Below are 26,482 nucleotides of genomic sequence, written 5' to 3'. Positions count from 1 at the left end.
AAGAATATGTAGGCCTATATTGATATAACATTTTAATTAAATTGTCAAGTTATTGTGTGATTACTAAAATAGCCTAGTGGTGTTCGGCCGTGACATTCAAGTTCAGTGCCGTTAGAACCACAACATTGGTTCGGTGGATAGCAACAGGTTCTCTGAAGAGAAAAGGGCAGAGGCAAATATGTTCTCATTATCACATCACACGCATAGCCTTTAATGGTGCGTTCACACCGGACGAAATTTCGCTTCAAACTTTTGTTTTTACGCGCGTCAATTTAGCTCTTGACGCGCGAATTGATACAAAGTGGTCAAGCGTATCACTAGACGCGGTAGGCGCGAATTTCACATAATCCCTTTTTGAATTTGACGCGCTATTCGCGTCCGGTGTGTGAACGCACAGTTAGGCATAGGCAGTTTATATGAAACGAAATGTTTATAAATGGAATGAATAAGGCCTGTTATTATTTAATTTCCAGTTAGTTTCTTGATCTCGCGTTTCTGAAATGTTTTGCAGATGTGCTGTTAAGTGGACAAACTTTTTGAGGACTTGTAAAACTCTGAAGATTAATAATAATAATCCCCTAAAATCGCCAAAGGTTTTGAAATGTTGACTATATTCCAGTGTGCTTTCATACTACATTGCTATGGAAATAAGCCTGTTGTTCAAATGAACCTGATTATGCCCTGGGCGCTTGAGTAGCCTAAATAAATAAATTAAATATGTGGCAGCCGTTGTGTGCAGTAAACTTTCCTTTAACAAGCCTGTGATGTGATGACCAGTTATAGTTTTAGTGCTAGTAAGCCTATTTAGAGGTGCAGATTAATTCAGGTAGGACTGTGTGTAGACATATTTTATTATGTGTATTATGAGGTGGTCCGCGAAAATTCTTGATTACAAATAGTGGTCCACACACTCAAAAAGTTTGAGAACCCCTGGTTTACACTATGCAATCACTTTGGAATGAAAAATCACAAATCTCTGAGATCTCTATATAGACAGCATTGAGACGGAATGGAGAGCAAATGGAGACTTTTGAAGACTGCAAATATTTTCCCTAAAAAAAAATAAAAGAGTGTAGGACTATCAGTCATCGTATAGAGTTTCAGAAGACACCTCAACAATGTCTCAAACTGTGCTCATATTTTCCAAGATACAAGAAAACGTTAGATATCACAATATGAATTTAATTGTTTCCCATCAAATTCTCAAAAGGTCTCTATTCACATTAATCTGCAAGCAACTGACTCATTTATGTCTGTTTTTATTTCTTACGTTGCAGTAATTCTGCCTCGGCTTCCTTCCCGGTGACCGTGCCGGACAGCTTGACCTCTTGGGTGGCCTTTGCCATCGTGATGTCAGAGAATCTGGGTTTGGGCATCAGCGCTCCTGCAGAGGTGAGGCATTGTGTACAGTTTACCTATCACTGAATATTAGTATGTATAACTGATTTTTAAAAAGGAGTTTGTTTCCCAGCTCACCGTGTTTAAAGATTTCTTCCTGTCACTGAATCTCCCGGCGTTCCTGATCCGTGGGGAACTGCTACTGCTGGAAGTCAATCTATTTAACTATAAGGATGAGGATTTAGAGGTGAGATTTGTGTTTGTAAACCCAGCTAACAGGGAATGTTCTCTCAAAGTTATGAACAAACAATCTTCCAGTAACATTAATAGAACAATCGTTCATAGTTATCTGGTCTAATGTTTTCAAAACGTTAACACAAAAATGTTATTTTATACATCGTTAATGGAACGTTTTTAGTTGAACAATCTTCTAACATTTTTTGAATATAACTACTTGTTTTAGAATGTTCAGGGAACAAAAAAAAAGTAACGTTTCCATAATTTTTGTCAAATTATAACATTCGTATAACCAATTTTTTTTTTTTTTTTTTTTTTTACATTCAGCGAACATTCATTAATAATGTTTTTACAACTTAATGAAAACTTTATCAAAATGTTGCTAGAACATATTTTTGTTAGCTTGGACTGTGCATTCAAGTATTTGCTCAGCATTATTATTATTGTTGCTCAAGTTATTTGAACCAACCTCACAAAATTAAACTCTGGCACACAGCTAAATGAAAGTAAAATAGTTTGTGAATACTGTTCTATTATGTTGACTTTAACACAGGTTACTGTAGGCTTGTTCTGTTGTAAGTTTGTTTGTTTGTTTTATTTGTATATGTCCCCGAAGGGCAATTGGTTTTACAGCAAGACAGCATACAAAAGGACAATTTACAATACATAAAAAATTTTCGTAAAAGTTAAATTACATTTAAAAATTTTAATTAACACGAAAATAAGTACACACACGAAGTACACACACGAAACCCAAACAACTACTTCCTTCCACCTACTCCCCCCATGACCGAATTTAACAGAGAAATGGAAGTAGGAATAAATGAATGTTTATACCTGTTACTTCTAATAGAGGGAAATCTCAACCGAGATCCTGAGGGTAGAAACTGAAACTCAGAATAGAGAGGATGTGAAGTAACCATTAAAATGGATCGGGCTTTTCTAACTACCTGCCGGTTGTACAGGTCGATAGGGTGACTCTGCTGAACTCCTAAGATCTTACTGCTAGTATTTACTATTTTCACCAAAGCAGTCTTTGCCTTCACACCAATAATTCCATACCAGCATAACATAGTAAATGTTAGAACCGACTCAATATAAGATTTGTAAAACAAAATCATCAAGGACCTATCAACTTTAAATTTGGACAGTCTCCGTAGACAGTACAGACGTTGCTGGCCCCTTTTACAAATCGTCTCCACATTTACATTAAAATTCAGCTTGTTGTCAATCACACACCCCAGATACTTATATGATTCCACAACATCAACCTCCTGCTCTTCGATAGTTGTTCTCTTAAAATCAATTTGATTACGCCTAAAGTCAATAAGCAAGTCTTTAGTTTTTAACACATTTATTTGCAGGAATGCGTCGTTGCACCACTGAACAAAATCATCTACCACAGGGCCATGGTCGCATTCACCAACACCAAGAAGGCTGACAATCGCGGAATCATCTGCAAATTTTACAATAAATCTATTGTCATGCCTGCTTCTGCAATCATCAGTGTATAGAATATACAGGAGTGGAGAAGGGACACATCCCTGAGGGGACCCTGTGGATGAAGACAATACCTCTGACAAGCAACCATTAACCCTTACTCTCTGAATGCGATCAGTTAGAAAGTCAAGGATCCAACCAACAATACTAAAATCAAAGCCAAAACTTAAAAGCTTCTCTACTAAAATATGAGGTTGTATCGTGTTAAAAGCGGATGAGAAATCAACAAATAAAATCCTAGCATGAGTCTTAATTCCCTCTAGATGCTTAAGTACCAAATTTAACAAAGTGGCCGTAGCATCCTCTACCCCACGCCTGGCCCTATAAGCAAACTGAAGAGGGTCAAGGGAATCTTCCACCTTTGTAAGAAGCTTTTTTTTAAGGAATCTTTCAAAACTCTTCGTAACTAATGAGGTCAAAGCAATTGGCCTAAAATCATTTAGTACTACTGGATGATTATTTTTCACCACTGGAATGACTGTGGAAGTTTTCCATAATCTCGGCACCTTCTGTTGAGTAAGGGACAGTTGAAAAATATAATAAAAAATAGGTCCCAATTGCTCTGCACAGGAAATAAGCAGCCGACCCTCAATATTATCAGGGCCTGCGCTTTTTCCTCTAATAAGTGAATTATAGTCTGCTGAAAACTGCTCTCTTCATGTCTTTTTCCGTCACAGGTGATGGTTGTTGTTGCAGAGAGTTTGGAGTTTGAATTTGTGTCACCAGACAATAGAGAATTTTCTATGAACAATGTGAGGAAAGTCACAGTGTTGAGTCAGAACATTACGACGCTCCTGTTCCCCATCAGAGTCACAGCGCTGGGAGAGATTCCCATCTCTGTCAAAGCCACGTCCATCTACTCTTCAGACTGGGTCTACAAGACTGTTCTTGTCAAGGTGATTCATGCCAGCATGATATAAAAAAATTATTTAGACATTATTTTCGTGACAGTTAAGCCCATTTTTGCCTCATAGGTTCATGACTATCTGGACATTCTTGAAACATTTGTGATGATTTTATATTTCTTGGAGCAAAGCAATATTTTTAATGCATTTAAGTTTTTATTTAAACAAATTGAAGACAGTAAAACTATTTAGTTTTGCATTTTGACATTATTTTCTTGACAATTAAGCAAATTTTCTCCTCATTTGGTTATGACTGTAATGACATTTTTAGATTTTTTCCTCAATATTTTGCTGATTCTATATTTATTACAGCAAAGCAATTTTTTTTAATAAAAAGTTGGTATTTTTAGTTTAAATAAATAAAGATAATACAACAATTTATTTTAGTATTTCAAAAAAAATGTTCATCATATGTTCATGACTGTAAAGCATCTGGACATGTTTTTCTCATTATTTTTGATGATTCTATATTTATTACAGCAAAGCAAAATGTTCAATGCATTCATATTAGTGCAACAATTAATTTCTGCATTATTAAAAAAAATCATGATAATAAAAATGAAAAAATGAAAAAAACATAATTTTTGATGATTCTATATTTAACGTACAACAAATACTATCATAGTGTGTAGCAGCTGGGAAAGTGGAAAATCCTAAACTCTTTTTGTGTTGAATGATTTCTCTCTAGCCAGAGGGACTGGAGCAGTCGTCAACTCAAACATTGTTTCTGGAGTTTCCCCTGAACCAGAACACGGTTTCTAGGACCATGGCCTTTAGTTTTCCTGCAGATGTGGTTTCTGACAGTCAGAGGGCCACTGTATCTGCTGTGGGTATGTGTCCTCACCCTGTGTTTCTATTGTAAGAGGTTTTCTGGCTGTTATCAGGCTTCTTTTGAGTGCAAACATCTTATCTGACCCTCTTCTATATGTGTCTATGTTGAAGGTGACGTTCTGGGCCCATCCATTGGAAATCTGGACTCTCTCATTGAGATGCCTTACGGTTGTGGTGAGCAGAACATGATCCATTTTGCGCCAAATATTTATGTTCTGGAGTATCTGAGAAATACCAAGCAAGCTGAGGAACAGACCAGGAGCAAGGCTATGAGCTACATGATGGAAGGTGAGTGTTGTGAAGTCTTATAGTCCTGAGAAACACAGCAGAAGTCCTTGAGTTAACACGTCTGTTCTGTTTGATTGCAGCGTATGAACGTGAGCTTTCCTACCAAAGGCTTGATGGCTCCTTCAGTGCTTTTGGAGACAGTGATTATTCTGGCAGCACATGGTATACATAAATAAATACAGCAGCTTAAACTGTACCCCAAAAACGTAGGGCCCTATGATACACCCGCCGCAATGCGGCACCAGGCGCGACGCAAGTATTTTTTGCTAGTTTCAGTCCAACGCAGTTATCTTTTTTACGTCCTGCGCCACGTTGTTTAAAGGTGCATTAAGCAACTTTTTCATGTTAAAAATACCCGTTTTCTAACCCATACATGCTTAAACAATTGCCTGATGGGCTGAATGAGCCCTTCTCTGATCACTGAGATTGTCTCTATAATCCTGTAAAGTAAAATAAATAAGAGGGATTCGGGCTGGAATTTTAGACTGGGCGTGACGTCATGCGCGTTCACGGCACGCTCACCTGGCTGTCTGGCAGGTTTGTGTATTCGCCGCTATTCTCCGTAGAAGATGGATTCTAAGAGACCGGCTTGTAGTTCATTTCAAACACCAACGCAAACTCCACGTAAGATAAAAAAAAAGAAAACTTTTGTCCGTGAGCGTGCACACTTCTGGCGGCAGTTTCGCTTGCCGCCAGAGGGGGCATAGTTCTGCAAAAACTCAGAGACTTGCGCAATGCACCTTTAAATAGCAAATGCATGGGCTGCTAGTCTGAAAACGAGGTGTGTTCAGGCGCATTGTTGGCGCGTTGCTATTTTTTGTTTGTTATTTAAAGGGTCCATTAGTAATGCCTATAGACGGGTCCACTCTGCTTATTACACACACAGGGATGCGCTGCAGCACACAAACTAGACAAATATAAAAAATAAAAGGATTACAATGTAAAAGATTAATATTGTGTTCATAAAGATATGGTGGAATCCGGCTTGTCCCGTAGATGGTCTGCTCGCGCGCATTAACCTCACGCACACACACACACACACACACACACACACACACACACACACACACACACACACACACACACACACACACACAGCTTTAATCTCGTGCACGAGCAGAACAGTTTCCTCTCTGGAGAAGCGTTCAGTCTTACCACTTGCAAATTGCGCCATGTAAATAGCGAATCCGCCATGGCGCGAGCACAACTGGCTTTTAAAGGGAATGGGAGATGAGACTCTGATTGGTTTAACGCACGTTACGCCCAAAACACACCCATTACTCATTAAGAGAATAGGGACGACCCTTTTAGACCATGCGCCGGGCGCACCGACCATTTTTCCCGTCGTTAAACTAGCAAAAGTGGATTCGGAAACGCCCTAAGTGCACTAGCGCCGTTCGCTTTAGACCATGCGCTTAGATCGTTAAAATAGGGCCCATAGTCTTTCCAGTTCAGTACTGACTTCAGAACCAATGGGTGAAAATGAAATCAAACACAAATCAAGTGTATGAGTGATTGATGGTTTGCTTTGTGATATTCAGGCTGTCAGCGTTCGTGCTCAGGTGTTTCCTCCAGGCTCAGGCCTTCATCTCCATTGACCCGGTGGTGATGCAGAGGACAGCATATTGGCTGTCTGTCCATCAGGACCCTGACGGGTCGTTCAGAGAGCCGGGTCAGGTCATACACACAGAGCTCCAGGGCGGTCTGGATGGACCTGTGTCTCTCACAGCGTACGTCCTCATTGCACTTCTGGAGGACGCTGAATACAAGGTGAGTTCAGATAGTTAGATGGATGGATGGATGGATGGATGGATGGATGGATGGACTGATAGATTATCACAGATAGATATACAGATAGAGATAGATAGATGGACGGATAGATAGATAGTTAGATAGATTATCACAGACAGATAGATTATCACAGACAGACAGATAGACAGATAGATAGATAGATAGATAGATAGATAGATAGATAGATAGACGGACGGATAGATAGACATACAGACAGATAGATATATTATCAGAGATAGATAGTTAGACAGACAGACAGACAGACAGACAGATAGATAGACAGATAGATAGATGGATGGATGGATGGATGGATGGATGGATGGATGGATGGATGGACGGACGGATAGACATACAGACAGATATATTATCAGAGATAGATAGATAGACAGACAGACAGACAGATAGATAGATAGATAGATAGATAGATAGATAGATAGATAGATAGATAGATAGATAGATAGACATATTGATTGATTGATGATTGATGATTAATGATTGATTGATGATTGATTGATTGATTGATTGATTGATTGATTGATTGATTGAAGACTGTTTTGTGTCTCCTGCTAGAGTACGTATGAAGGCAGTGTGTCTTCTGCCTTGAGTTTCCTGAAGTCTCGACTGGCTCAGGGAATCTCCAGTAACTACAGCCTGTCTTTAGTCACCTACGCTCTGTCACTGGCCAACAGCACCAGCGCTCCATCTGTCCTCACACAGCTGCTGAACAGAGCACTAGTTGTCGGTAAATATACCCTATACTCTCTGAGGAGTGAAACTATTGTCTGTGGTAATCAACAGCATGCCACAGATGTGAAACATACATAACCCATAAGAAAATAACCGATACATTTCCTTTAATTCCACACAGTGTGGCGACCAGCTGTACTGTTATGGATGAGTGTCGTACCTGGCACAGTAAAATGTGTTAAACGCTAATGTGTTTATAATAGTTGGATGGTGACGCTGCATTCTGGGTCTTTCAGATGGAGTGCCAACTTGGAGATCTCCAGGCGACATCTTGTACAATTCCTGGCAGCCGCGTTCAGCCGACATAGAGATATCTGCGTATGTACTGCTCTCCATGTACAGACTGAAACTAATAGATGAAGGATTCAGTCTGATGAAGTGGCTCAGTCAGCAAAGAAACCATCTCGGGGGATACGGATCCACTCAGGTGTGTTAAACAGACGTTCAACTCATGAAAGACAATAGAAAGGCATTCAGGCTCGTGAAATGAATGTTGACATTTTAGAAAGACTGGGTTACAATGGAAGTCACATGGCCAATGTTTTTGAAGATTTAAAAGCAGAAATGTGTTGCTTATTTTATAAAAGTACTTACATTAGTTTTTCTCTGAAAACTCTTATTTGAACTTTAAACAGAAGATATTAGTAAGCATTTTTTTCCATACTAAAATCATATTAACACTTATCCTACATCTATTGCTGTACTATTGAAACAGTGAGTATTTGAATGTTTGTGGATTCACTCATTCACCATTGAATGCCTCAGGTTTTTGCTTTTTTTTAAAGAAATGGAGGGACAAGTTGAAATCACACCACAAATGAACTTGGAAATATTCCTTTAAGAAAGTAAACAGGCTTTAACATCTATTGAGGTATTAATTAGTGTCCCAGTGTTTATGATTACACACATCTTTGATCTAACAAAACCCACTGATTCAGGGAGATTAATTTGTTGGCAGGCGAATGTTTCAACTGGAAATCAAGATCTGTGAGAGGCCATCGAGGTGAGAAAAGAAAATGTACTTTTAATTTTAAAAAGAGCCTCATGATATTAACCCGGATGTCTGGCTGCGAGTGGCCTGTGTTCTGTCAGGAACACTAACCTCAATGAGGACTAGCAGTTTCCGGGACGGGAGCTTTGATAAAGCGCTGCAATCATGCTGAAGCGCCTTGCTTTGACACAACAACTTGAATCCAACAGGAGAACATCTGACTGCGCTTGCCAAAAGAGTTTGTTTGAGCATGTAAAGATTAAAGGATGTGTGGCTGTTTTTGTGCTCTGCTCTGCACATGTGCAGTGTTATTTACCAGGTGGCAGGAGATTGAAAGCTAGGTTTCTGTGACACAGATGCACCTGAAACCATGTTTACTCCTGGTATTAATATGTGTTGTGGTCGATCAGATCACAAGTGGACGACGCTAAATACAGGTGTAAACGAGGTCTAAAACAGTTTGAGCTTGTCCACTTCTGACCACTTCCAGAGGTAGTGGAAAACAGACCGGATTGCTTTTGCAATGTAAACGCTCATGAGGTCGAATGTGTTCAAACAGCCACAAAAGATCGTCTGCTCTCCGTCTACTGACCTGATGCGTAAACATTATGAGAAGAGCTCTAGCTAGAAGGGATTTAAACTTTGTCGCCTAAAGACCCACGTTTGGTTGGAAGATAAAAAACGTGCCAAACACAATGTTCTCTCTCCACTCCTGATTTCTAACACACACTCACAGCGTTCGGCTGTCAGAGCAGAAACTAAAGCTGATGCTCTCTGTGTGTTTTTCTGTTTTCTCCGGTCGTGTTCATATGTAAAGTGCGTGAGCTTATTTTGTCCATTAGATCGAAAGATCTGAAAAAGTCCATACATTCACCCGCCCATAGACCCTCCCCTCGAAGAAATCAGGACAGAAGTGGATGAAAGTGGACAAAAGAGACGGATTAAAACACCAGGAGTAAATGGGAATGTGTTTCCCTCGTCTACTTGTGATCTGATCAACCAAAAAGCATCTTAATACCAGCTGTAAACAGGGCCTGAGAGATGAACACATCTGCCATTTACACATGAAATCAAAATGGACATGCTTATCCCATTTTTCCCTTGTTGAATGCCGTTTTTGTTGTTTTGATCAGTTCTGAAGCTTTATTGTAATATCTGTGCTCTGTGTTTTTCTTCATTGTCAGGATACGGTGATGGCGTTGCACGCACTGTCAGTCTACGCCACCATCAACAACGGCGAGTTCGTGGATCTCACCATCACAGTGAACGGAGCTGCCATGTTCAACATAGACCGATCCAATTACCTGCTGCAACAGAGCCAAGACCTTCCCGTATGTATAATACACAGATATAGATCTGTGCTGACACCAGCTACCACTCAAAATATATTTTTTTAAAGAAATAAACACTTTTATTCAGCAAGGATGCATTAAATTGGTCAAAAGTGACGGTAAAGACATTTAGGCCTAATGATACAAAAGATCTCTGTTTCAAATAAATGCTGTTCTTTTGAACTTTCTATTCATCAAGGAATCTTGAAAAAGTTAGCATGGTTTGACAAGATTGTTAATTATCAGAAATAATTATTGAGTAGCAAATCAGCATATTATAATGATTTCTGAAGGATCATGCGTCACTGAAGACTGGAGTAATAATGGTGTTCCATGCACAAAAGATAGATATTGAAAATTCAGCTTTGATGACAGGAATAAATTACATTTTAAAATATATTCAAATAGAACACAAATATTTTAAATTGTTATAATATTTCACAATATGACTGTTTTTGCTGTATTTCTTATGGTGAACAAAAGAGACTTCTTTTAAAAAACATTAAAAAATCTTACCGACCCCAACAGTAGTGTATAACTCACAAGAATTCCAAAGTTATCATTGCAAATAACTAGCTAACTGTTTGCGACCAGTAATTTGTCAAGATCTGCTAAGCGAATTATGCTAATGTTTGGTTTGCCTCCACAGATTGATCCAAGTGAGGGGATTGACGTTGAAGTGGTGGCAGAGGGTAAAGGCATTGCTCTGTTTCAGGTATGTCTAAACTCGTAGTTAACATCTGCCAGTACGTTATGATCAAAACAGACGTCATTGCACAGCAGATGCAGTGTGTGCGAAACAGGCCTTAATTACTGTATACATACGGCAGGCCTTTTAATACGGAAACTTCTGTTAGCACACTAAAACCCCGGTTGAGAATTTGGTCTGGTACAAAAGCAAATATTATAGCTACAAAAAAGCTAAAAGTAAAACAAGTTGCTTGTTGAACAACACGTGGACCGTCCTGACAATTTAGCAGGATCAAGCTATCACCTGCCAAACAGCAGGTTATGAAGGTTCAGCAGCTGTGGATAATAACTGGAATCCCCATAAAGATAAATAGAGACGTAATGGCTTCCTCAGTCCAGTGTGTATTTATACCTTTGATTGCTGGCCATGGAGCACGTAAACGGCCCAGGCGCTGAGACACCAACAACATCTTGAGCTGCTTTGAGAAGCAGTGAAACAGTAAAACTGTGTCCAGATCTCTGTTCTTCAGAAGATTCACGAAAGCAGACTTGACCTGATGTTTGTTCATTTGTGCTTCAGACGTGAATGATCCCTCAAATCATCTGACCTGTTGAGGAGAGATGTGCTGTCACTTTACAAAGCGATAAAATGGGAAAACAACTCCCAAAGACTTTTATCATTAATTTTCTCTTAATGTTTCAGCTTACTGTGTTCTACAACGTGATGAACCAGAGAAGGTCTCTTAGACGGCGTGATACACACACAGATGAGGCCTTTTATTTGTATATAGACGTAATGGACAATGAGGAGTTTCATGTAAACCTTCACATATGTTTCAGGTGAGCGGTTGGACTGAACACACACGCACGGCTCGCTTTTTGCCAAAATGATTTCATCAGCACCAAAAAATGTGATAAAAAATTAACAAAACAATAGGGCTGCTCGATTATGGAAAATCATAATCATGATTATTTTGGTCAATATTCAGATCATGATTATTTAACAAGATTACTCATTGACTTTGGAAACCTCACACATATATATATATATATATATATATATATATATATATATATATATATATATATATATATAAAAAAAAGATTTCTTGTAAAAAAATAATTGTATGTATATATATATATATATATATATATATATATATATACAGTATACACACACACACACACACACACACACACACACACACACACACACACACACACACACACACACACACACACACACACACACACACACACACACACGTGTTTGTGAGTGTATACACACACATTTACATAAATAATATAAAAAATAAATTAGATCAACAATTATTGTTTAATCTTGATTGTTTTCAAAATATCAAAATCGTAAATCATGAAAATTAATTTTAATTAATTGCCCAGCTCGAAAAAACAATATGCAGCAGCCCTAAACAAGTATTTACATTTGAGCTGCAATTAAAAATGTATTTGAATTTACATAACAAACTATCAAAAAATATGGCATTTATTTATATTAAAATAATATTTTAAAAAGGGACACTGCACATTATAAACATTGAAATAAATGTACGATTTTTATCTGATGTTATCAGGAAGAAAAGAAAAAAAAACATGCAGCTCAATTAAATACAAATAAGCATGTTTACCATTAAGATAATAAAAAGTATAATATTTTTTACAAACAGTTACAGTAGTGTCGTTATAGATGTAAAAAGAAACATCCGTGTCGACATCAAAGCAGCACACTTGAATAATAAGATGTATATTCTACATCATCAAAATTTACATTTATGGATTTAGCAGATGCTCTTATCCAAAGAGAAAAGAGGAACAAAAGCCATTCATCAATGAGCCATCAATAATCATAATATACAATGTCAGGTTTATTAGACAACTAGCAATATTCTATATATAATGCAAATCATAAAATTTGAAGTATTTATGTCCAAATACTTTTTGGGGGCTGCTGTAGATATTTATGGAATCACTTTTGAGTAGAAATCTGTCTGAAAGCATAATTTTGTCCATTTCTTTAAGTCTGAGGGAAGGCCAGGGCCTGAGTCAGACGGGTATGGCCATACTGGACGTGGGTTTACTCACGGGCTTCAGTTTGGCCCAAGATGGTGTCCAGATAGATGATCTAGTCAGAAGAGTAGAGACGCCTTCAGGACGAGTTATACTTTACTTAGACACGGTAAGTTCCTCTTAGCAACTTAATTACTTAAGGCTGGCCCACATTAACAGATTTTTTTAATTGTATCAAATTTTCTAAATGTGAGAGATCACAAACATGACATTCTCACAATATCTCTCGTGGTCAAACGTGACTTTAGTTTAGAGTAAACAAACATGGCGAACGACGACGAGCAAGAAGAAATGGCCATAATAGTGTTTGGACAGGAGTTCTGATATTAAATTACCATTTTAATTTAATATTCAACATGTTGGATATTTACGGTCACTCTTAACACACCTCACACTACAGGATAAAATAACATGTAAAAACCATCAAGATAATGGGGACTTTACCTAGGATTGGAAGGGGAGAATTGGGCCTAAAATTGGCCCTAATATCTTGTAGTGTGGGCCAGCCTTTACTTATATTCATACAATATTTTATTATAAGGGTGCTAAGTCTGCACTGCAAAAATAACTTAATTATAATCTTATTTTCCCTATGAATTAAGTTTATTTTTCTGACCCCATTGGCAGATATATTTTTATTGTTTTAAGCAAAAACTCAATTTTGATACATTTTTCAGAAAACAAGACTTAATTTCTCCTGTCATTTTGCTTCTCAAGTAAATGTATCTTGATTTAAGAATGTTTATATATTTGTACTGGAAAACAAGACACATACTAAGCAAGAAAATCCATTTTTGTGGTGTGATTTTGTTCTTATGATGGTTTATTTGGTTATTTTTTTTGTGTGCATTATGCATCAGATGGTTCGTGGCTGTATCTCCAATTTTATCATCTTTCCTCTCATCACAGGTGACCATATTCGAAAAGTGCATTGAAATATCCACCATAATGGACTTTAAGGTGGCCAATGTCCAAGATGCTGTGATGATGATCTACGACTACTATGAGCCGCGTAAGACTCTTTAAATAATTGCTCCAAACAATCTAATTCATGGTCCTTCATATGATGTTCTGCTCCAGTATGTTTTTCAAGTTCCTTGTTTCATTCTCTTATCCTCTGCAGAACGGAGGACAGTGCGGTCCTACACATCTGAGATAAGACAGCACATGTCTGTGTGTTCTCTGTGTGGGTCGGATTGCTCCCAGTGTGGGGCTCAAGACATCAGGGTGACTGATGGGACGTCCTCCATCAGCCAACATCCACTTCTGGCTCTGAGCTTGACCACAGCACTCATTATCCTCCTGTCAATCTACAACTAATCAGTGTATTCCCTACACCGCAACCATTATAATCAATAACACTCTACCACAAGCAAAGTTTGTGTAAATTATTTAAAAAAGTTCTGTAAATGTGATTTTTTTTATTTATTTTTTTATGAAAATTGACAGATTTAATTTAGTGCAACAATGAATGATTTTACAAACAGTTTAGACAGAACTTTGTTTTTTTTAAATGACTTTACTGACAACTTAATGAAAAATAAGTGATTCATTAATTAATTATGAGTGAATAAGGGATGCTTTTTAAATTTTTTTAATTAAAAAATATATATATTTTTTTTTTTTTGAGCATAATTGAAATGGTAATGCAGGGTCAGGTGCAAAACTGATCAATGAACTTTTTAAATGTGAAAACTGCAATTATTAAATCCCTTGTCACCATTATAATAATCCACTGTGTTAAATATGCATCATGTTGTAAATTACCACAATTACAAATTTCCCAGTATTAAATGTGTTCATGTCTTTTTTTGATCTTGTAAGTTGAAACCTCTTTAATTCATAAATTGGAAATCTTTTTAAAAGTTTTGACTTCTACCAGACTAACGCCGGTATCACCTTAAAAACTAAATATCAGAGGCTAAATGGCTATTTCAATCACATGTTTTAGATAATTTTACCTGGGGTACTTTATTTGTTATGTTTTTTTCTTAACAATTCTCTATTATCCTTTTATGTGGCATTATAAGTGATGGCATAGAAATGATTAATTTAGCTGCTCTGTGTACATATGGTTGTTGTATCATTATTGCAGCAATTTCACCAACATGAACTCATACATTTCTTATTTTGCAAATGTTAAAGTTTGAATCCATCATGCAAGATTACACCGTGATACGATAAACACACTGATGGCTGATTTCTCTAGTTTTGTGTTTTCAGTTATGTGGCTAGCCTTTTTATTGTGCGGCCTAAAGGCCATTGCACACTGAATCCGAAATTCGCATCCGAAATTTTCGCACGTTAAAAAAAAAATTCGACCTCACGTTGTCAATCACGCTTGCACACTGTCTACGAAACTTTCGTCCGTAATAAAAAAATTCGGATCGGGTTCGATTTTCTGCGTTTTTCGCATCCACAGCCAGTATTTTGAGAGGTTTTTTTGACAATTCAAAGCCACCGTACAAGCGAACGACAAAATCCAGAGTGGCGTCTGACCATAGACAGTATATAAACGCGTCTGACAAGCAGACAAGTGTCTGTCACACGCCAGCCGTGTGTGTGTGTGTCCGTGTGTCCATACCAAGCGGCTACATTCTAATCTGAAAAATGAAGCCTACCCGGAAGTGCGAAAAACTGCAATACATCGAAAATCCGCTAGGGGCAGGTCCCAAAAGGGAGCAAATGTCCATACACCCCCATGTTAAAATGTCCGTTTTCACAGCATAAATTCATGTTTTTACAGGTTGGTCCCATGGACTTTTATTGTATTTTTCGATAGGTTCCGAGTGCTTGACAACTGTGAGGGGGGTGAATTTTTTTCTAACTCGTTAGTTTAGATCGTATTTAGATATAAAATGTATGACAAATAAGGGCGCGATTGACAGCTTGATTGACAGCTGACAACGAGCATAGGCTGCGCCGAGTGGAATTCCTGAAATTTGACGTCTCGGCCATGATCTGACACAACAAATCATACCTGTAAGTTATCCTTTCTGAACATTTGTATTGAAATATGGCGCCGCCCATACCCCCCATAAACGGCCTCAAAACCGTTCTTCAGAAGTCTATGGGTGACGTCACAGACGCTTTGTCCATATTTTTTACAGTCTATGGTCCATACCTTAGACATACTGCCAGTCTGTTCAGGATCGATTGGTTCACGGAAATTGGTGGTCTTCTTTTTAATATGTGGAGTATCGCTAGCAAAGCATCAAACTGTTCCACTGACATTCTGAGGTAAATTTTTAATCGCTCGGGATAATTTCGCAACTTCTTGATAAGGAGGTGAAACCCTCCTTCCTCTCGGCGCAATCTCAGGATTGGATGGACCCAATATTTCCTCTTTCTTTTTCTCTTTTTAAGAAGAAAGAGGGCAACAAAATCATCCTCACTGCTTGACGAATCCAATTTGAATTTTTTGCGTTTTTTTCCGCAAAGGTTTAATAAATACGCATCGGACTCAGTTTGCAAGGTTTCTGTGCGTGACAAATTTTAAGGCTGACGAACACGAAAAAACGCATACGAAAATTTCGGACTCGGTGTGCAATGGCCTTAACAAACGAATCATCACAATATTGTACACAAACTGTATAGACACCATAATATCAATTTACACAATCTGACGTCATATCTTTGCTGAAATACTCAGCTTATTAAGTAATGTGCTGGTCTTAAAGATGGTCTCCCAGCCTGACCATGAGACGAGACTCTTCTGAATCCACCCAATCAGACCAGTTAAGTTGGGAGACTAGCTAACCACTTTAGATTTGTGTAAGCTGTTTTTTTCCCTGCATTGCCACAATATTAATGCAAAGGAATTACAATTTGCCTAACTGATTCTGGGCTTGTAAAAAGGCTCTTGTGGAATAAATAGCAGACCCAATGAGCATAGCATTTAACCAGCAGGAAACGTTAACTGCAAACTTTGACTCTACGTCCTGCTTGTTTTCGTTTAGTGATAAACGTCTTTGGCCCAAGAGTTAAAAACGAGACAAATGTGCTCCATAGTCAGAGCCAATCAAACACAACACCGCAATTCAAGATGGCAAAACCACAGACTTAGTTGATCTTGTGACGAGAGCAGAAGCTGTTGTAGTCACCCTGTGTGAGTGTTTACGACAAAGTATCGTAATGAGCCCAAGATGTGTTTGGATTCATTAGAAATCCATGAGTCTGTTTTACTGAGCATGGTGATGTTCAATCTCTTCGTTTCTCCATGTTCACATGATTGAGCCGTACGGGATGTTTTTCCTGCCACCTCATTAGTGCGGCCCACATGGAGAGCTTTATCTAACAGGAAACGCATCATAACACGGTTCCATCCTGACCCGCAGGCATGTGTTTCCTTTTGAAGTCAAATCCTCCACCTTCACATTGACAGTGTGATTTACGCATCTTTGTAAACAACGGATTACTGATTCAGTGTAAACACATGGATGCTGTGGTGTAAGAGGAACTTATCTCTGTGTTATAATTTTCTATATTTAAGCCCCGTCTGTCCAGCAAGAGATTCATTTAAAAGTATGTTTCAAAATGTATATCAGTCGGTTTGGAGTTACATACTGACAAATAGTTGCTGTAATACAGTAATGAATTTTTTTTTGTAGTTGTTAAATAAATGCACAAATTAACTAAAACCGATGCTATTTAAATAATATATCATTTTTATTTTTATTTATTAATTTATTGCACTGCAGTAATGAAATGCAAAAAAAAATAGGCTTCATGTTCTTTATCCAAAATAAAAAAAAAATGTATTTGCTGCAAAATATAACTGTAATGTTCAGTGCAGTTTTGCTTTCATGGACTTTTAGTTTGTAACTTTGTTTCCTGTGTTTTCTTTTTTGTTTCCATGGAATGGAATGTTTTACAATGGTTTAATTGGTTGTCATAGCGACACATTGTTTGATTGATTTGATTCACCTGTTCCTCATTTAGCCCTTCAGGTAGTTCTCTGGCTGTTATTCTCCTGCTGGTTTTGATGTGCTCCCTCATATTTGTATTTTTTTTTGCCAAGTATTATTTATAAACATGACTGCTGAGTTTATTGTAGATCCTGCCTCTCCTCTTCCTTTGACACAACCAACCTTGACAGATGAACAGACCCAGAAGAGATTATAATGGATCTACCAGCAGTCCAGCTTGTCTGCCTCACACAAGAGATCGTTCCTTCGAGGACCACCTTACCCGTGAGTTTTTAGATCTGGCTCCCTCCTCTTTTGACAATGCCATTCAGTTCCTTGCCCCTCTTCCGCTGGCTCCGTTCAGTCCCTCGGCTCTTCTTTTGGTGGCCCCGGTCAGCTGCTCAGATCCTCGTTGGGCTTTCCGGTCTCTAGCTCCATCTTGGTGTGTTGATCCCCTGGCTTCACCTCGGCCCGTCGACCTCGCTCCCTCTGCTCCACCTGGGACGGCATCTACCTCAGTCCTCCAGCACTTTGGCTCCACCGCGGCCGCTCCTCACCATGGCTCTGCCTTGGCCTCCTGGTCCTTCGACGTCACCCGTTCTCTTCGTCTCCTTGGTGTTGCCAGGGTCTCACCTTTCCCGACTCCATCTCTGTCCATCGGGTTTCTGGCTCCTTCCTCCATCAGTTTCGTCGGGGGCCTTCATCCTGGTGGCCTTTTGCTGGGTCGCTCTCTGGCTTCTCCCTCTGTTGGCTCCACTTTGGTGTCTCCCTCTGCTGGCTCCTCCAGGGTCTGTTCTGACAGACCATAGTTCTTTGGTTCTTTGCCCGCCACCATAGCCCCCTCCCTCCATCCATCCTCTGTTGGACATTTACAGAGCGAGGGGGGAGTTATGTAACGTTCAGTTTGGATTCTGTTTCAAATTTCATGGAACCATAGCCCCATCCCTCCATCCTCTGTTGGACATTTACAGAGCGAGGGGGGAGTCTTTCGGGAGGGGGGAGTTATGTAATGTTCAGTTTGGATTCTGTTTCAAATTTCATGGACTTTTAGTTTGTAACGCTTTGTTTTCTGTGTTTCCTTTTTGTTTCATTGGTTGTCATAGCGACTCATTGTTTGATTTGTTCACCTGTTCCTCGTTTAGCCCTTTAGTTACTGTGTATTTATAGCCCTTAGTTTGAGTCATTCCTTGTCCATTCTCATCTGTTTATTTGGCTGTTATTCTTACTTAGTAACTTTACACTTTGCTAAAGCAAATAGCAACAGATAAACATTACATCCCATGCTATAACATTATCATTCTGCTGACCCGTTGTCTATTTTTCCTCAGAATACCATAAGCGCACATGCATCCCTTTCACATTCACATCCACAGTCACAAGGTAAACAAATACAACCTAAGAAAACATAAAAAAATTATTACTGACCCCAAAACTTTGAACGATATACAGCCTACCAGTCAAAACTTTGGAATAATTACCATTCAATGTTTTTGAATTCAGTCTATTCTGCTTACCAAAGATGCATTTATTTGATCAAAAATAAAAAATTTAACAATTTAAAGGTATAGCGGAGGATTTTTTTACTTCCGGGTGGAATGCCTATACTATTGGTCCTCCTAATTGTCAATCATTCTGGTGAATCAATCAAACTTTTCAAAAAGTGGAGAGGGCGGGTCTTATCTAAAATTCGGAAAGATCCTCCGCTATACCTTTAAAATGTGTTTTCTATTCGAATATATTTAAAAATTTATTCCTGTGATCAAAGCTGAATTTCAGCATCATTACTCCAGTCTTCAGAGTCCTTCAGAAATCATTCTAATATGATGATTTATGCTCAAGAAACATTTCTTATTATCAGTGTTGAAAACAGTTGTGCTGCTTCATATTTCTGTTTAATCTGCAATTCACTAACATTCAAATACATTTTATTCAACAGTGAAAAATCTAACAAAATATCTATCTATCTATCTATCTATCTATCTATCTATCTATCTATCTATCTATCTATCTATCTATCTATCTATCTATCTATCTATCTATCTATCTATCTATCTATCTATCTATCTATCTATCTATCTATCTATCATTTTGTCTTATAAAGCCTAATGAATAATTCAGGAAGTATTGTTAAGGATTTCCACTCATTTCCCATAAGCGAATCCAGCATTTGCTACTCCCCATTCCCACTGTGTTTTCCAAAGGAATAAACGTCAGATGATTTCACATTACATCAAGTTTTACTTTAGCTCATTGTAACTCTAAACGTAAGTGTATTAATCCACAGAGGCAGCGCGTGGGAGTGATAAATGACAGAGGAGCGTTCAACACTTCCTCCCCAGCGTCTCAGAAGAAATGATTCAACGGCCTGTATATCCACTTAATTCAGACATTATAGATGCTAACAGACTCAGCCTGAATGGATTTAGGGTCCCACTAGGTGGCAGACATGGCTAAGAAATGCTAGACATGATTACCTTGGAGCGTCCGGACTTGAAGAAGCCTCATATGGTGCTAAATAAGCTTAAAAGGATAGTTCACCCCAAAATGAAACATTTTGACATTACTTACTCATCCTCATGTTGTTCCAAAGCTGTATGATTTTCTTTCTTCTGTTGAACACACAATAGATATTTTAAAGAAGGTGACCAGACAGGTGACCAGACGTCCCAGTTTTCCGGGGACTCTCCCGGTTTTTGGTGTTCTGGCCCCTGAAATGTCCCTGTTTTCCCGCTCGTTCAAAACAACCTGCAAATAAATTGTGTACAAAAAGTGTACTGTTAAAACATATGCATTGGTTGTTATAATTCACACAAAATGGTTTATTTTCATATATCTGGTATACCTGCCTGAATGAGCGTTTTCCCCCTTTAATTGCTGTGATGTCACCATGAGCCTACATCATTTCTTGTTTTGTCTCCTCTTCTTCCTCTTGGCATTGTAAATGCACTGAAGAGGTGAGTTATTTTTGGCTCCTGTTAATCTTAATTAATCTTTATTTTAATTGTTGCTTTTATGTCTATATCTTCACTGCAATTTATATTGTTTTATTTTACTTAACTGTGTGGTTATTTTTGTAAATTTGCCCCATTTAAGTTATATTTTTGTCTTTGGCCTATATGTGGAGATGAAAGCACATGGTGATTAAATGTACAACACATTTGTTTTATAGAGCAAAATAAGGGCGATATACTCAGAGGCTGCTTTTATTTGTTTTGTAAATCCAGTGAAACTGTTTTCCCGTGTCTGTCTCCACAACGCCACACAACGCAGACAAGTGTTTATATAATGTCGCGAGCCACCTGTTACAATTGCAAAAAAGCTCGACCAACATATAGCAACTTGCTGGTTATGGGAATAGTGTAGTAATTATTTAACAGATACTTCATGAAGAACTTAAACCTGGACGCGAACAGAATGCCATTATCGTCAAATATCAAAATAATCATTGTTATTGCTTTCGAGGTAGTAACATATAATAACTATTCATGTTAAATTAAAGAAATATTGTTTGTATGTGCGTGCTTTATAACAGTGCCTTAGGGTGAAGGATTGTTTTGCACAATTTTAAAAGTCCACAAAAGTTCCATTCACAAAACCCAGTAACGTTAATTCCCCCCAAAACTAAACAACTACACTCGCAACAAATACATTTGAAGAATGCACATACTTTCTGCTTATTTTTATTATGAGTTTTTGTAAAGTCGTAATTTTGTTATAAATATTGTTTTGAACTGCTTCTATTTACAATGGTTATTAACTTTTCATTGTGTAATTTTTTGTTTTTTTGTTTTGTTTTTGCGGGTGCGGTGAATTGAACTAAAACCAGATCTAATAAAATAATCCATCCATCCATCCATCCATCCATCCATCCATCCATCCATCCATCCATCTTCTTCCGCTTATCCGGGGCCGGGTCACGGGGGCAGCCGTCTAAGCAGGGATGCCCAGACCTCCCTCTCCCTAGACACTTCCTCCAGCTCTTCCAGGGGGACACCGAGGCGTTCCCAGGCCAGCTGGGAGACATAGTCCCTCCAGCGTGTCCTAGGTCTTCCCCGGGGCCTCCTCTCGGTGGGACATGCCCAAAACACCTTCCCGGGAAGGCGACCAGGAGGCATCCGGAAAAGATGCCCGAGCCACCTCAGCTGGCCCCTCTCGATGTGGAGGAGCAGCGGCTCTACTCTGTGCTCCTCCCGAGTGACCGAGCTTCTCACCCTATCTCTAAGGGATCACCCAGCCACCCTGCGGGAAAGCTCATTTCGGCCGCCTGTATCCGGGATCTTGTCCTTTCGGTCATGACCCACAGCTCATGACCATAGGTGAGAGTAGGAACGTAGATTGACCGGTAAATCGAGAGCTGAGCCGCACGACAGACCGGTACATCGACTGTTTACTGCAGAAGCTGCACCGATCCGTCTGTCAATCTCCCGTTCCATCCTTCCCTCACTCGTGAACAAGACCCCAAGATACTTGAACTCCTCCACTTGAGGCAGGAACTCTCCACCAACCTGAAGTGGGCAAGCCACCCTTTTCCGACTGAGAACCATGGCCTCGGATTTGGAGGCGCTGATTCTCATCCCAGCCGCTTCACACTCGGCTGCAAACCGTCCCAGTGCATGCTGAAGGTCCTGGTCTGATGGGGACAGCATGACAACATCATCCGCAAAGAGCAGAGATGAAATCATGTGGTCCCCAAACCTGACACCCTCCGGCCCCTGGCTGCGCCTAGAAACCCTTAGCAAAGGGCCCCGGACCCCATACTCCCAGAGCACCCTCCACAGGATGCCGCGAGGGACACAGTCGAATGCCTTCTCCAAGTCCACAAAGCACATGTGGATTGGTTGGGCAAACTCCCATGAACCCTCCAGCACCCAGCAGGAGTTTCTTGACTACCTCTGTGACTTCAGATGGACGAGTCCGCCTCCGAGCCCTCAGCCTCTGCTTCCTCAATGGCTTCCTCAGTAGATTCCTCAGCTTTACGGCATCCCTTTCTTCCGGTGTCCACCACCGGGTTTGGGGATTGCCGCCTCGACAGGCACCGGAGACCTTACGGCCACAGCTCTGAGTGGCCGCGTCGACAATGGAGGTGGAGAACATGGTCCACTCGGACTCCATATCTCCAGACTCCCTCGGGATCCGGTCGAAGCTCTGCCGGAGGTGGAAGTTAAAGATCTCTCTGACAGGGGATTCGGCCAAACGTTCCCAGTACGTTTGGGTCTGCCAAGTCTGTCCAGCTTCCTCCCCCGCCATCGGATCCAACTCACCACACCAGGTGGTGATCAGTTGACAGCGCCGCCCCTCTCTTCACCCGAGTGTCCAAGACATATGGCCGGAGGTCAGATGAAATGATCACAAAGTCGATCATTGACCTCAGACCTAGGGTGTCCTGGTGCCATGTGCACTGATGGACACCCTTATGCTTGAACATGGTGTTCGTTATGGACAAGCTGTAACTAGCACAGAAGTCCAATAATAGAACACCACTCGGGTTCAGATCAGGGGGGCTGTTCCTCCCAATCATGCCCCCTCCAGGTGTCACTGTCGCTGCCCACGTGGGCGTTGAAATCCCCCAGTAGAACGACGGAGTCCCCAGTCAGAGCACTTTCCAGCACCCCTCCCAGAGACCCCAAGAAGGCTGGGTACTCTAGACTGCCGTTTGGCCCATAGGCGCACACGACAGTGAGAGACCTATCCCCGACCCGAAGGCGCAGGGAAGCGACCCTCTCGTTCACTGGGGTGAACTCCAACACATGGCGGCTGAGCTGGGGGGCTATAAGCAAACCAACATCAGCCCGCCACCTCTCACCATGGGCAACTCCAGAGTGGTAAAGAGTCCATCCTCTCTCAAGGAGTGTGGTTCCAGAGCCCAAGTCGTGCGTGGAGGTGATCCCGACTATCTCTAGTCGGTACCTCTCAACCTCCCACACAATCTCAGGCTCCTTCCCCACCAGAGAGGTGACGTTCCACGTCCCTAGAGCTAGTTTCTGTGTCCAGGGATCGGGTTGTCGAGGCCCCCGCCTTCGATTGCCGCCCGATCCACTACGCACTGGCCCCTTACGGTCCCTCCTATAGGTGGTGAGCCCGCAGGGGGCGGCCCCACGTCGCTCCTACGGGCTGAGCCCGGCCGGACCCCGTGGGGGTGGGGCCCCGGCGGCGCCATGCCGGGCGACGTCACGGTCCTTGAATTTATCATCATCATAAGGGGTTTCTGAACCGCTCTTAGTCTGACCCGTCACCTAGGACCTGTTTGCCTTGGGAGACCCTACCAGGGGCATATAGCCCCAGACAACATAGCTCCTAGGGTCCTTCGGGTACTCAAACCCCTCCACCACGGTAAGGTGGCAGTTCAAGGAGGGGAATAAAAGAATAATCAAACTAAATTGTTATAATTGTTAATGTTGGTAATAATATATGGAACCCACAACAATAATAATAATAATAAAAAACATAAACATTCAGATTTAGGTATTGTCCCCGTTTTTTAATTATAACAAATGTGATTTTTGTGATATTTTGACCACTCAAATAGGAAATGTCCCTGGTTTCCATTTAAGAAATCTGGTCACCTTATTGACTTAAAAAAAAAATTTCTACCTACAATGTAAGCCAATGGCTACCGTCAACTGCCTGGTTACAAACATTCTTCAAAATATCTTATTTTGTGTTCAACAGACGAAAGAAACTCATGAGGGTGAGTAATGACAGAATTTTCATTTTTGGGTGATCTATCCCTTTAAGACAGCGGTTCCCAAACCTGTCCTGGAGTACCCCCAGCACTGCACGTTCTCTTTGTCTCCCTAATCAAACACACCTGATTCAACTCATCAGCTCATATCACATGGGTTAATGAGGTTTGGGAACCACTGCTTTAAGGCATGTTCACACCAAAATCGATAACTATTATATATTAGCGTCAACTTTCTTGTGCTGTATCAACAGGTAGATATGTATGATTGTTGAATTATGCCATAATTGTTTGCACTTTAATTGTTTAATAATAATTTTAAGAAATGGCGTCATTACTAGCGCCTTTTTATTTTTTTACAATCTATGTAGTACTACTAGCCTGACGTCATCATACTCAGATTCTAGTCAGAATATGAGTCTGATACTGCTCCACTGGGCTGTGATTAAGGGGCGTGTTTCAACCGAATCAGGGAAGAAAATCCCGACCTAAAAATGTTAGGTCCCGACTTTAAAATGTTGTGGGCGGGGCTAAGTTCGGCTGACAGGCTACTACACCAACAGACGGTAATGTTGCTGTTGTCTGTCGCTTTCGCTCAAGCTCTTTAAAGCAGCAATAATGATTGGCTGTCAATCGTTCATCGGCAGGGAAAAATTGATCTAAAAATGATTCCAATGATATTGTTCCACTATGTCGTTATCGTTATAGTTGTGGTGTGGACTTAGGTGATTGTATTGTGTCCCTATACAATGACTGACTCACGCACACACACTGTAAAAAAGAAAAAGTTAGTTCAACTCAAATTTTCAAGGCAACCGACTGCACAGAATTTTTTAGTTGAAGATATCAACTTAATTTTTTACGTTTTGAAGAACTACAATTATTAAGTTGCGTCAGCTAAGTTTTTCAAGTTCTGACAACTAAGTTTTTTTAATTCAAGTTACTGGAACTTTCAAGTCTGTAAAAGCTTACTATTTTGAGTTCAGATTACTATCCCCTGTAATAACTTACTATTTTGAGTTTAAATTCCTCCCCTCCCCTCCCTCCCTCCCTCCCTTTAAATCATCCACTGACAGTAAACCAGTTCATTTATGCATGTTTATTTGAACGACTTTGGCACAAACAGCTTTACAATTCCACAATGTAAACAAGTAATCTTATGCACAAAGCAAATACATCAGGTTTCGGTACCATAATATGGGCAATGTAAACAAGTAATCTTATACCCAAAGCAAATACATCAGGTTTCAGAACCTTAATATGGGCAGTTTATTTTTTATTTTTTTTACTCTTGTTGAGACCTTACAAATAATGCAATATTGCCAAAGATGACCGATAAACAGTTGTATAGTGCCTGCCTAAGTATTAATTCAGAAATGTGTAAATCCCCACCTGAAAAAGCCAAATTATCTGAACTTTGAAATTAGCCAAAAATGCAAACATGCAGGCTATAACAGTAATGGTGAAACACAGCTTGCTTCTACTGAACAATCAATACCGTAGTCTCTTGACAGTAATATGACAGCTACACATACAGTGCTATGCATAAGTTTAGACACCCATGCTAAAGTTGACTAAAAAGAGGAATAAAAAATCATCTTTTGGAAATTGAACTTAATGCCTTAATAAAAATTTTTGGGAAAAATCCAACCTTTAAGGACACCAATTTTCTTCGTGAATGAATAATGTATCGTAAATAAATAAATGTTCTTCCTTAAAATACAGTGTGCATAAGTTTGGACACCCCTATGTTAAATTCCCATAGAGGCAGGCAGATTTTTATTTTTAAAGGCCAGTTACTTCATGGATCCAGGATACTATGCATCCTGATAAAGTTCCCTTGGCCTTTGGAATTAAAATAGCCCCACATCATCACATAGCCTTCACCATACCTAGAGATTGGCATGGTTTTATTTCAGTTAGCCTAATAGCTAGTTTCATTTGCATTGAGAGATGATCTTATGGAAAGTACTCCATGCCAATCTCTAGGTATGGTGAAGGCTATGTGATGATGTGGGGCTATTTTAATTCCAAAGGCCAAGGGAACTTTATCAGGATGCATAGTATCCTGGATCCATGAAGTAACTGGCCTTTAAAAATAAAAATCTGCCTGCCTCTATGGGAATTTAACATAGGGGTGTCCAAACTTATGCACC

The 26,482-nt window shown here is 39.8% G+C and overlaps 1 protein-coding gene across 1 annotated transcript in view; it reads left to right on the top strand.

Annotated features, from left to right (window-relative positions):
- The window catches only part of cd109 (CD109 molecule), a 30,254-nt gene extending 15,737 nt beyond the window's left edge, over positions 1–14,517 (top strand). Inside the window, exons 20-34 of the mRNA XM_082148040.1 lie at positions 1,278–1,392; positions 1,472–1,585; positions 3,753–3,971; positions 4,669–4,810; positions 4,923–5,099; positions 5,180–5,261; positions 6,641–6,869; positions 7,461–7,632; positions 7,874–8,064; positions 9,813–9,959; positions 10,609–10,674; positions 11,353–11,489; positions 12,690–12,846; positions 13,647–13,749; positions 13,861–14,517. Of these exons, the coding sequence (XP_082004166.1) occupies positions 1,278–1,392; positions 1,472–1,585; positions 3,753–3,971; positions 4,669–4,810; positions 4,923–5,099; positions 5,180–5,261; positions 6,641–6,869; positions 7,461–7,632; positions 7,874–8,064; positions 9,813–9,959; positions 10,609–10,674; positions 11,353–11,489; positions 12,690–12,846; positions 13,647–13,749; positions 13,861–14,057 (2,248 nt within the window). The 3' untranslated portion in view covers positions 14,058–14,517. The remainder of the gene's footprint in view (positions 1–1,277; positions 1,393–1,471; positions 1,586–3,752; positions 3,972–4,668; positions 4,811–4,922; positions 5,100–5,179; positions 5,262–6,640; positions 6,870–7,460; positions 7,633–7,873; positions 8,065–9,812; positions 9,960–10,608; positions 10,675–11,352; positions 11,490–12,689; positions 12,847–13,646; positions 13,750–13,860) is intronic.
- The last annotated feature ends 11,965 nt before the right edge of the window (positions 14,518–26,482 follow it).

Source organism: Leuciscus leuciscus (assembly GCF_965113295.1).
Source record: "Leuciscus leuciscus genome assembly, chromosome: 19".
NCBI lineage: Eukaryota > Metazoa > Chordata > Actinopteri > Cypriniformes > Leuciscidae > Leuciscus > Leuciscus leuciscus.
This window is presented reverse-complemented; position numbering and strand designations above follow the sequence as displayed.